Here is an 11,645-nt window from a genome sequence, read left to right as displayed (position 1 = left end):
CATTTGCTTGGATCGTACCAAATCTGGAGGGAGGGCGGGGGGAGCAGAGGCGGAATGGGCCGCCCCGTCGCCATGGGAACAGGGGGACGCCATGGGGCTGAGGGCGCCGCAAACTGGGGGATTTCCGGTAAAAATCGGGACAAAAAAGGGACAAAAAGCCTTGGGCCAAGATTTATTGCAGGAGTTAATTTCCAGTCAGAACGATTCTATGATTCCAAGATCATAAACTAACTTTTCCCTTCTAATGTTTTTGCTTTTTCCTTTAAATCCGGGGGGCATCTGGGTGGTTCCCCCAAAGCATTTGGGTGGCACCGCGGGGCGGGGGAAGGGGGGGGAGAGTCTCAAAATCACGCCCCTTCTCCAAACCACGCCCCGTTACCATCGGACCACGCCCCTGACCCCACCCACGCGCTCGCGAGGCCCCGCCCCTCCCACGACCACGCCCCCTCAATGGACGCGCCCCTGCGTCGCCCCGCCTCCTGCGGCAGCGCGAGCGAGGGGGCGTGGCCAGGGCAGCGCGCGCCGGCCCCTCCCCCACGCCCCCCCTCAGGTACTGGTGGGATCGGGGGGGGAAAGGGGAGCTCCAAAATTGGGGGATTTTAACCCAAAATGGGGCGGGATGGAGGGGCCGAGGGAGGAGGGGAGATGGATCCGGGAAAGGAGGGGGGGATTTGACCCCAAAAAAGGGGAGTTTGATCCCAAAAAGGGTGGGGTTGGCACCTGGAAAAGTGAATTTGGGCCCTCACAAAGGGTGGGGTCGCTCCAAAACGTGAGGGGTTGGCCCTGGAAAAGGGAGTGTTTGGCCCAAAAAGAGGGGATTTGGCCCTAAAAAGCGGAGTTTGGACCCCAAAAAGGTGGGGTTTGGCCTCTGAAAGGGGGAATTTGGTCCCCAAAAGGGGCTGTTTTGCATCAAAAGGTCGGGGGTTGGTTCCCGAATGAGAAGTTTTGTCTCGAAAAAGGGGATGTGACCCCAAAAATGGGGATTTTGGCCACCAAAAAGGGGATGGCGGGCTCCAAATGAGGATTTTAGTGAGGCCATTTCCCCCCCAAATTGCCCCTTCCCTCCCCAAATTCCACATTATTCCCATCCGGATGAGGATTTTCCCCAGCATTCATCGTCTCCTTCCAGAATTTGTAATTTCTGCCCCACCAGTGCCTTCATTTCCCCTCAAAAAAACACACAATGATGGATTTGGCCCCCAAAATAAAGATTTCCACCCCAAACCAGTCAGTCCTCCTCCAAAACGAGACTTTTTCCACCCCCGAGTTCCCTCATTTTTTGGCCAATTCATAATTGGAATTTTTCCCTCTCTAAGTTTTTGCATCTTCTCAAAGATCTGTTTTTTAAGTTTTTCCCTATAAGGAAATACATGTTTTTTAAGTTTTTGTGTATTTTTATGTTTTTTTCAAAGCAACACAACTTTGTCCCAAACTGTTTCCCCAAAAATGCCGATTTTGTCTCCAAATTGCTCCTTTCCCCTGAAAACTCCTGATTCCACTCCAAACCTCTCTTTATTCCTGTAAGGAATGAATATTTCCTTCTCCAAACTAGATTTTCCCCTCACAAAAATCCCTTTTCTGAGGGAAAAATGACCGTTTTCCCCCCAAAATGGTTTGATTTCCACCCAAAATTCCCACATCTCCCCTAAAATGTCCCTTTTTCCTGCAGAAATGGTCGCTATTTCTGTAAGACTCATCAGATTCTCTCCAAAATTTCGCTTTCCTCCCCGAACCCTTTTTGGCATGGCCAAAAATCTCTGCTTTGCATTGCAGCCAAAATTTTTTCCCTGCAAAAATACCGGTTTTCCCCAAATTAGGGGTTTTTCTCCTTGATTTTTCCTCTAAAAGCGTCAATTTTCCTCTCAAAAGGAGTGGATCTTCCCCCTGCAAATTTCCACCCATGGCTTTCCCTCAGAAATTGTAGCTTTTCCTCTAAAATGTGGGTATTGACTCTAAATACTGGCCTTTGTCCAGAGTGGTTTTTTATCTCTCCAAAACCGACAATTTTCTTCTTAAATTGCGGATTTTTCCCGTCAAAATGTGGGTTTTCCCTCCAAAACTGCTGATTTCCTTCTGGAAAGGTTCTTGTCCTCCAAAAACTTTGATTTTCCCTCCAAACCCCTCATTTCCCGCTCAAACAATGTGGATTTTCCCAGGAAAAACTTGGGTTTTCCCTTCAAAATGGTTCGTTTTCCCCCAAAACTCGTTTTCCACTCCCTCAGAAATGTGGGTTTTCCTTGGAAAATTTCTCTTTTCCCTCTGAACCCGCAGGTGCAGCAATGGTGACATCATTGATGACGTCATCGATGCACCGGTGACATCCTCGCCGTCCTGGTGACGTCATGGCGGTGCCGGGGGCGTGGCCGGCACGGGGGGCGGAGCCCTCAGACAGCAGCCCCGAGCCCCCCTCCCCCTCCAGCTCCCGGCCCCCCCTCTCCGACTCCAGCCCCTCCCCCACTGAGACCACGCCCACCCAGCGGGGCCCGGGAGGCGGGGCCAGGGCTCGCCCCGCCCCTCCCACCCCGCCCGGGCTGGGGGGGGAGCGGCCGCTGGCGCTGTTTGAGGTGAGGCCACGCCCCCCACAGCCCCCACCCCTAATTGGTCCCACCCCCTCATTAGCCCGATTCTCTATTTTGAGGCCACACACCCTAAAGCCCCACCCCTCAATTAGCTGCACCTCATTAGTGCCCTGGCGCTGTGGGGAGGCCACGCCCACCCCACCCCTAATTAGCACCACCACATTAACGCCCCTGCGCTGTTCCACATGAAGCCACACCCCTTGCTGGCCCCGCCCACCCCTCCCCAAGCACCTGCTGTCATTTATGGCATGACCACGCCCCCTGAGCCACACCCCTGAGCCACACCCTCCCCAGCCCCGCCCCCTGACCCCACCCGGCCCCACCCCCTGACCCCGCCTGGCCCCGCCCCTGACCCCGCCCGGCCCCGCCCTGTCCGGCAGGAGGAGCTGGCAACGCGGCCGCGGGTGCCGGCGCTGCTGCGCAGGATCGCCCCGTACAGCGCCCTGAGCCCCGACAGCGACAGCGGCTCCGCCCCGGTGAGCGCACCTGGGCACACCTGGGGTCACCTGGGGACACCTGGGCACACCTGGGGACACACCTGGGCACACCTGGGGACACACCTGGGGACACCTGGGCACACCTGGTGACCCCGCTGTCCCCGCTGTCCCCGCAGCGCCGTGCCCTGGGGACGCTGCTGGGGGTGGCGGCGCCGTCGCTGCAGTCGCTGCTGGGGCTGGTGCTGCTGCTGCGCCTGCCCTGGGTCGTGGGGCACGGCGGCGTCCTGGGGACAGCGGCCATCGGCGTCCTGCTGGGGGCCTGCGTGAGTGACCCTGGGGACACGGCTGGGGACATGGGGACACGGCTGGGGACACGGCTGGGGACATGGGGATACACCTGGGGACACAGGGACACACCTGGGGACACACCTGGGGACATGGCTGGGGTCACACCTGGGGATACACTTTGGGGTCAGGGGTCATGTTCTGGGTACTCTGTTGGGGGGTCAGGGGTCAGGTCAGGGGTCAAAGGTCAGAGGTCAGGGGTCCCCGCAGATGCTGCTGACCGCGGTGTCCCTGAGCGCCGTCGCCACCAACGGGCTGGACCCCGGTGAGCTGGGGGGGATGGGAGGGGGGACCCCACCCAATCTGTGGGTGTGGCCAGCCCTGACTCCGCCCTCTGACATCACGGTGGGCAGGGGGCGGGGCCCTGGCGCTGCTGTCGGGGGCGCTGGGCCCCGAGGCCGGGGGGGCCGTGGGGGTCTGCGGCTTCCTGAGCTCCGCCTTCGCTGCCGCCGCCGCTGCGCTGGGCGGGGCCGAGGTGCTGCTGGTGAGTGGGGCGGGGTCAGGGCGGGGTCAGGGTGGGGCTGGGTGGGGCCCGGGAGAGCGAGACCTGGGGAGGGACATGGGGTGGGGGGCTCAGAAGGGGCGGGGCCTGGGGAGAGGGTGTGGCTGGGGATGCCTGGGTAGGCTGTAGAGGCGTGGCCCCATAAGAGGGTGGGGCTTAGGGGAGAGGGTGTGGCCCAGAGTCTGGAAGTGGGCGTGGTCTGATCAGAGGGGTGGGACATAAGCTTGGGGGGGAGCCCACCTGGACTGGGCGGGGAATGCTGAAAGGGGCGGGGTCTGCTGGGGTGGTGGGGGATGGGCTGAGGCTGTCACCGCTCTGGCCCCTCCCTCCTCCAGGTGTACCTGAGCCCCAGCTGGGCGGTGCTTCCGGGGCGTGGCCGCTGGGGCCGGCTGAACAACGGGCGTGGCTACGGGGCGGGGCTGCTGGCGCTGCTGGGGGCGGGGTCTCTGGCCCCGCCCCGCGTGCGCGCGGCCGCCGCCCCCCTGGGCCCCGCGGGGCTGCTGCTGGCGCTGCTGGCGCTGCAGGCCGGGTCCCTGCGCCGTGCCCTGCCCGGCGACCCCGCCCGCACGTGAGTGACATGCCCCACCCCCCATGCAAATGAGATGCTAATGAGCACCTCGGCTGACCTTTGCTGTCCCTCCCCCCCAGGCTGTGCCTCCCCCCCCACCCCGGGGACCCCCTGAGACCCTGCGCCCCCCCCGCACCCCCCAACGCCTCCCGCGGTCCTCCCGGCCACCAGGGGGCGCTGCCCGCCCTGCCCGGGCCCAGCGCCAGGCTGCTGGCACGTGAGTCCTGCAGGGGGCGGGGCCACAGAGGGGTCACGGGAGGGTCACAGAGGGGTCATGGAGGGGTCACAGAGGGGTCATGGGAAGGTCAGAGGGTGTGGGGTCATCCCTGGGTCATAGGGTGGGGGATGGGGGTGGGGTCACCCAGAGGTCATGGGCGGGTCACAGGGGGTCATGGGGAGGGGGACAGGGTGGGGTCATCCTGAGGTCACTGGGAGGTCACAGGAGGTGACCGGGGGTGGGGCCACCCTGAGGTCATGGGGAGGGGGAGGGGCCGGGGGTGTGGCCTCACCCGCTGTCCCCCCAGGGAACCTGTGGCCCCGCCCCCCTGAGGTGGGCCAGGGGGCGGGGCCAGAGCAGGAGGAGGGCGGGGCCGATGCCTCCTTCGGGGCCCTGCTGGGGCTGAGCCTCCCTTCGGCCTCCGGTGAGAACGGGGGGCACAAACGGAGGGTGGGGGGACCCGAAATCACGGGGAGGGACCCCAAAGTATGGGGAGGGACCCCAAAGTGTGGGGGGACGCCAAGGCTGGGGGGGAATTGAACTGGGGAGGAGTTCTGGGTGTGGGGACACCCCATAAATGGGAGGGACCCAAACTGGTGGGGGGATTTGAGGGCTGAGGGGCATTTGGGGGTTCCCGAAGGGGGATTTTGGGGATCCCAGAAGGGGATTTGGGGTCTGGGGTCTGTCCCAGGGGTGCTCTGGGGGTGCAGCCGCTGCTCCGAGCTCGGGGACGTCGCTCGCTCGGTGCCGGCCGGGAGCCTCGGGGCCGCCACGGCCACGGCCCTGGGCTGTATCCGCCCCCAAAGGGGACCCCAAAATGGGGGGTGGCTCTGGGGTCTTGGGGACCCCGGGAGGAATTGGGGGGGGGGCAGCAGATTTCGGGGGGTTTGGGGGGTTTTGGGTTTTCCTTGACGGCCAGACCTGAGCGCGGCGCTGCTGCTGGGGGCCGGCGTGGAGGGGCAGCTGCTGCGGGACAAGTGAGTCTGGGGTCCCTGATGTCCCCAATGTCACCGGGGGGTCCTGGCGTCCCCAAAAGAGTCCCTTGTGGGGTTTGCAATGTCCCAGGGTGGGTCCTGGTGGCCGGACTGGGACCCTGCTGTCCCCGTGCGTTGTTCCCTCACGCAGTGTCACCCTGGGCAATGTCCCCAGAGTGTCCCCAGGCGGTGTCCCCAGTGTCCCCATGTCCCCAGGCGCTGTCCCCACACTGTCCCCGTGTCCCTGGGCAGTTTCCCCACACTGTCCCCGTGTCCCTGGGCAGTTTCCCCACACTTGTCCCCGTGTCCCCGCAGGTTCGGTGCCGCCCTGGGCGGTGTCCCCGTGCTGGCCGCGGTGGCCTGGCCCTGGCCCTGGGTGCCGGTGCTGGGGGCGCTGCTGTCGGCGGTGGGGGCGGGGCTGCAGGCGCTGCTCGGGGGGTCCCGCCTGCTGCGGGGGCTGGCGCGGACACAGGCACTGCCACTGCCACACGTGAGTGTCCCCACGGGGCCCGTGTCCCCAGGGCTGTCCTGGGCTGTCCCCATGTCCCCTGGGGCTGTCATTGGGCTGTCCCCATGTCCCCTGGTGCTGTCCCCATGTCCTCTCCATGTCCCCATGTCCCCAGGCTGTTCCCGTGTCCCCTGGGGCTGTCCCCAGGCTGTCCCCGTGTCCCCTCACGTCCCCTCGGTGTCCCCGCAGGCGCTGGCCCGGGGCCGGCTGTGGCCGCTGTTGGCGACGTTGGTGACAGCGACGCTGGGGGTGCTGCTGGGCTCGCTGGACCTGCTGGCGCCGGTGCTGTCCGTGTGCGTGTCCCCGCCCCGTGACGTCACCGCCCGCCCCGTGACGTCACGGCGGCGCGGTGACGTCAGTGCCCCCGCAGGTTGTGCCTGACCTCGTACCTGGGGCTGAACCTCGCCTGCGCCCTGCAGGGGCTGCTGCCCACCCCCGGCTGGAGCCCGCGCTGCCCGCTCTACCACTGGTCAGTGCTGAGTGACCTCTGAGTGACCCCTGAGTGACCCTGAGTGACCCTGGGTGACCCTGGGGGACCCTGAGTAACCCCTGAGTGACCCTGAGTGACCCCCGAGTGACCCCTGAGTGACCCCTGAGTGACCCTGAGTGACCCTGGGGGACCCTGAGTAACCACTGAGTGACCCCTGAGTGACCCCTGAGTGACCTGCCGTGCCCCTGTCCCTGTCCCCAGGGCGGTGTCCCTGGCCGGGGCCGTGCTCTGCCTGTCCCTCATGTTGGTCACCTGCTGGCACTGCGCCCTCCTGGCCCTCGGCATCGGCGCCACCGCCTACAAATACCTGGAGTTCCGCAGGTGAGGGGACAGGGACACACCTGGGGACAGGGACACACCTGGGGGGGACAGGGACACACCTGGGGACACACCTGGGGACAGGGACACACCTGGGGGAGGGGCAGAGACACACCTGGGGGACAGGGACACACCTGGGGGGTGGGGACACACCTGGGGACATCGAGGGGACACCTGGGGACACACATGGGGACAGGGACACACCTGGGGGGGACAGGGACACACCTGGGGGTCTGACCCTCACCTGGGGGGTCTGACCCTCACCTGGGGGTCCCGCCCCCCCCCGCAGCGCCCAGACCGAGTGGGGGGAGGGGCTGCGGGGGCTCTCCCTCAGCGCCGCCCGGTTCGCGCTGCTGCGGCTGGAGGATGGACGGCCCCCTCCCCCCAGCCTCAGGTGAGCCCCCCCCGGGACCCCCGGGCCCCCCTGAGCCCCCCCCGTGTCCCCCCCGTGTCCCCCTGACCCCGTTTCTGTCCCCCCCAGGCCGCAGCTGTTGGTTCTGTCCAAGCCCGGGGACCCCCCCGCGCCCCCCCCCCGGCCCGAGCTGGTGGCGCTGGCGGCGCAGCTGCAGGGGGGGGGGCGCGGCCTGACCGTGCTGGGGGCGGCGCTGGGGGGGGCCCTGCCCGGGGACCTGGCCCGGGCCCGGGGGGCCGAGAGGGTGAGGGGGGCTGGGGGGGTCATGGGGTGGGCTGGGAGGGGATGGGGGGGTCATGAGGGGGTCATGGGGTGGGCTGGGGGGGTCATGGGGGGGTATTTGGGGTGTTAGGGAGGGGCTATGGGGGTATGGGGGGTTCACAGGGGCTGTGGGAGGGGCGTCACGACCCGGGCGGGGCTGGTGGGTCCCTTTGGGGTGTCCCTGTGTCCTTTCGGGATGTCCCTGTGTCCCTGTCCCCATCGCTGTCCCTGTGTCCCCATGTCCCTGTCCCCATGTCCCTGTCCCCATTGCTGTCCCTGTCCCCATGTCCCTGTCCGTGTCCCCATGTCCCTGTCCCCATGGCTGTCCCTGTCCCTGTCCCCATGTCCCCGTCCGTGTCCCCATGTCCCTGTCTCCATGGCTGTCCCTGTCCCTGTGTCCCCATGTCCCTGTCCGTGTCCCCAGGCTCTGCGGGCGGCGCTGGCGCAGGCCGGGGCGCGCGGCTTCGTGCAGGTGCTGGTGACCCCCGAGCCGCGCGCGGGGCTGGGGGCTCTGGTGCAGGGGGTGGGGCTGGGGGCTCTGCGCCCCAACACCGTCCTGCTGGGCTGGCCCCGGCGCTGGAGACAGCAGCCAGACCCCGCCCGGGCCGCCAGGGACTTCGTGGGTACGGGGACACTGGGGACATCTGGGGGATTGGGGACAATGGGGGGACATTGGGGGATTGGGAACAATGGGGGGACATTGGGGACATTGGGAGGATTGGGGACAATGTGGGGACATTGGGGACATTGGGGGATTGGGGACTATGGGGGGACATGGGGACATTGGGGGGATATTGGGGGATTGGGGACAATGGGGGGATATTGGGGGATTGGGGGACTGGGGATGCTGGGGGACATTGGGGTGACATTGGGGGCATTGGGGGATGTGGGAACATGGGTGGGGACATGGGGACACTGGGGGACATTAAAGATATTGGGCACACAGGGGACATTGGGGGGACCTTGGGGGATAGAGGGGCACACAGGGGACATTGGGGGTGACGCGGGGGGGCCATGGAAGCGGGAGGGGCTGGGGGCACCGGGGGTGTCCCCGATGTCCCCAGGACCCCGTTCCCACGCGCCGCTGTCCCCCCAGAGCTGCTGCGGGCGGCGGGGGCCGGGGGCCGGGCCCTGCTGGTGTCCAAGGGCGCGGCCGAGCCCGGGGGGGCCCCGGGGGGGTCTCTGGACGTTTGGTGGGTGGTGGGCACCGGGCGGCTCCTGACGCTGCTGCCGCTGCTGCTGCGACAGCACCCGGTACGGGGGGGGAGGGGCTGGGGGGGCTTGGGTGGGGGAGGGGTCTGAGCCCTGTGACCCCCCGTGACCCCCCGTGACCTCCCCGTGACCCCGATGTCCCCCGTGTCCCCCCCAGGTGTGGTGCGGGTGGGTTTTGGGGAGGGGTCTCAGCCCCGTGTCCCCCCAGGTGTGTCACCTGCGCCTGTTCACGGTGGATTTTGGGGTTTGGGGGTTTTGGGGAGGGGCTCTGTGGGTTTGGGGGTTTTGGGGAGGGGTCTCAGCCCCGTGTCCCCCCAGCTGTGTCCCCTGCACCTGTTCACGGTGGATTTTGGGGTTTGGGGGTTTTGGGGAGGGGCTCTGTGGGTTTGGGGGTTTTGAGGAGGGGTCTCAGCCCCGTGTCCCCCCAGGCGTGGCGCGGGTGTCCCCTGCGCCTGTTCACGGTGGCGCTGCTGGAGGACAACAGCGAGCGGCTGCGGCGCCTGCTCGAGGCCGTGGCGCGGCGCCGGGCGCTGCCGGCACAGGTGCACGTGGTGGAGCTGGTGAGAGCCAAAAACACCCCAAAAACACCTGGGATACCCCAAAAACACCTGGGACACCCCAAAATACACCTGGGATACCCCAAAATACACCTGGGATACCCCAAAATACACCTGGGATACCCCAAAACACCTGGGACACCCCAAAATACACCTGGGATACCCCAAAATACACCTGGGATACCCCAAACACACCTGGGATACCCCAAAAAGACCCCAAATAGCCCAGTCCATACTGGTTTATACTGGTTCATACTGGTTTATACTGGTTTATACTGGTTCTCGCTGGCCGCAGCACGACGGGGATGTCTCCGCCTACACCTACGAGCGGACGCTGATGATGGAGCAGCGCTCTCAGATGCTGCGGCAGCTGCGCCGCGCCCAGGTGACGTCTCCTTCTTCCTCATGACGTCACTACGCACCCTGTGACATCACCTTCTTCCTCATGAGGTCACTAAGCACCCTGTGATGTCACACATCATCCCCGTGACGCCATCCCCGTGACGTCATGCTGTCTTCCTGTGACATCATCGCCATTGTCCATACGTGACATCACTGTCATCGTTGTGACATCATTTCCTCTCTGGTGATGTCACAGGGAGGCCCCGCCCCCTCGCACCCGCCCAGCGCTGAGGAAGAGGAGGGGGGAGGAGACCCCCGGAGGGGCCCCAGTCCGTGAGTGGCACTGGGAGCACTGGGAGGGAACTGGGAGGGAACTGGGAGGGACTGGGGGGGACTGGGGGGGACTGGGGGGGGACTGGGGGGGGACTGGGATGGACTGGGAGGGACTGGGGGGAATGGGGGGGACTGGGGGGGCCTGGGGGGGACTGGGAGGGACTGGGATGGACTGGGGGGGGACTGGTTTATACTGGTCCATACCAGTCTGTACTGGTCCGTACTGGTCCGTACTGCTCTGTACTGGTCCATACTGGTCCGTACTGGTGTGTCCGGCAGGGGGAACGTCCGGCGCATGCACGCGGCCGAGCGCCTCAACGCCGCCATCAGCGCCCACTCGGGGGGGGCTGGGCTGGTGCTGCTGGACCTGCCCCCCCCTCCCCCCCCCCGGCCTGCCCGGCCCCTGGAGAACTGTATCCAAAAATGGGGAAAAAACGGGAAAATCGGGAAAATCGGGAATGGGGAAAACCGGGAATAACGGGGGGAAACAGCCCCTGGAGAACTGTATCCAAAAATGGGGAAAAAACGGGAAAATCGGGAATGGGGGGATGGGAAATGGGGGAAAAACAAAAACTGGGGGAAATGGGAATGGGGAAAAATGGAAATAACGTGGGGATGGGAAATGGGGGAAAAGGGTGGGAAAAGGGTGAAATGGGGAAACTGGGAGGTTACTGGTGGTCACTGGGAGGGTACTGGAGGTCACTGGGAGGGTGCTGGTGGTCACTGGGAGGGTACTGGAGGTCACTGGGAGGTTACTGGAGGTCACTGGGAGGGTGCTGGTGGTCACTGGGAGGTTACTGGTGGTCACTGGGAGCACTGGTCAGGCCTTGACTCCCCCAGACCTGGAGTTCCTGGAGGTTCTGACCGAGGGCCTGGGGCCAGTGCTGCTCGTGCGGGGCGGGGACGGCGAGGGCGACGGCCCCAGCACAGCCCAGTGCTCCCAGTATGGAACTGGGAACGGGGACGGGGAGCCCTGAGTGCCCAGCACAGCCCAGTGCTCCCAGTACGGAACTGGGAACGGGGACGGGGAGCCCTGAGCGCCCAGTGCGGCCCCAGTGCTCCCAGTACAGCCCCACTGCAGCTCCCAGTGTGGTCCCAGCAATCCCAGTATGGCCCCACTGCACTCCCAGTGCACTCCCAGTGCTCCCAGTGCACTCCCAGTGCACTCCCAGTGCTCCCAGTGCACTCCCAGTCTGGCCTCAGCTCTTTGCTGGTTTTTTTTGCACTTTGATTTCACCAAAGATCCTCAATAAAGCGACCCCAAAATGGAATTTTTTGGGGGAAAAGGAGCCAGGAGTTGCAGTTCTTGACCACGGGGGGGAATTCCTGGAAAATGGGGAATTGTTTGAGATTTCAGGGAGGGATTTTTGGGAACTGGGGATAAAAAACCCCAAACGGAAATGGGGGTCAAAACTGGGAAAAAAGAAGAGGGCAAAATGGGGAAAAAATGGGGAGAAATGGGAGGATGGGAAATGGGGGGAAACTGAGAGAAAATAGAGGAAAAATAAGGGGAAATAGGGGAGAAATAGAAGGGAAAATAGGTGAAAAACAGGGAAATGGGAAAAATAGAAAATGAAGAAATGGGAAAAT

The 11,645-nt window shown here is 64.4% G+C and overlaps 1 protein-coding gene across 2 annotated transcripts; it reads left to right on the top strand.

Moving 5' to 3' along the window:
* The first annotated feature begins 463 nt into the window (after positions 1–463).
* Positions 464–11,344, top strand: LOC147647674 (solute carrier family 12 member 4-like). Of its 2 annotated transcripts, XM_086871099.1 has the most exons (24): positions 464–550; positions 2,272–2,564; positions 2,960–3,055; positions 3,193–3,339; positions 3,572–3,626; positions 3,715–3,845; positions 4,199–4,431; positions 4,512–4,648; positions 4,956–5,072; positions 5,340–5,438; positions 5,568–5,625; positions 5,938–6,112; positions 6,320–6,423; positions 6,501–6,599; positions 6,822–6,941; positions 7,228–7,332; positions 7,420–7,594; positions 8,036–8,234; positions 8,708–8,865; positions 9,252–9,383; positions 9,676–9,765; positions 9,979–10,055; positions 10,335–10,468; positions 10,896–11,344. In XM_086871099.1, exons 2-24 carry the CDS (start codon positions 2,343–2,345, stop codon positions 11,030–11,032), a joined length of 3,000 nt encoding a protein of 999 aa, XP_086727225.1. In that variant the 5' UTR covers positions 464–550; positions 2,272–2,342; the 3' UTR covers positions 11,033–11,344. The 2 variants fall into 2 exon arrangements, with proteins under 2 accessions (XP_086727225.1, XP_086727226.1); XM_086871100.1 differs by lacking the exons at positions 8,036–8,234; positions 8,708–8,865.
* Positions 11,345–11,645: the final 301 nt, after the last annotated feature.

This window comes from Cyanistes caeruleus, chromosome 34, assembly GCF_971803275.1.
Source record: "Cyanistes caeruleus chromosome 34, bCyaCae1.hap1.1, whole genome shotgun sequence".
Taxonomy (NCBI): Eukaryota; Metazoa; Chordata; class Aves; order Passeriformes; family Paridae; genus Cyanistes; species Cyanistes caeruleus.
The sequence above is the reverse complement of the archived record's forward strand: the minus strand, read 5'-3'. Positions and strand labels throughout refer to the sequence as shown.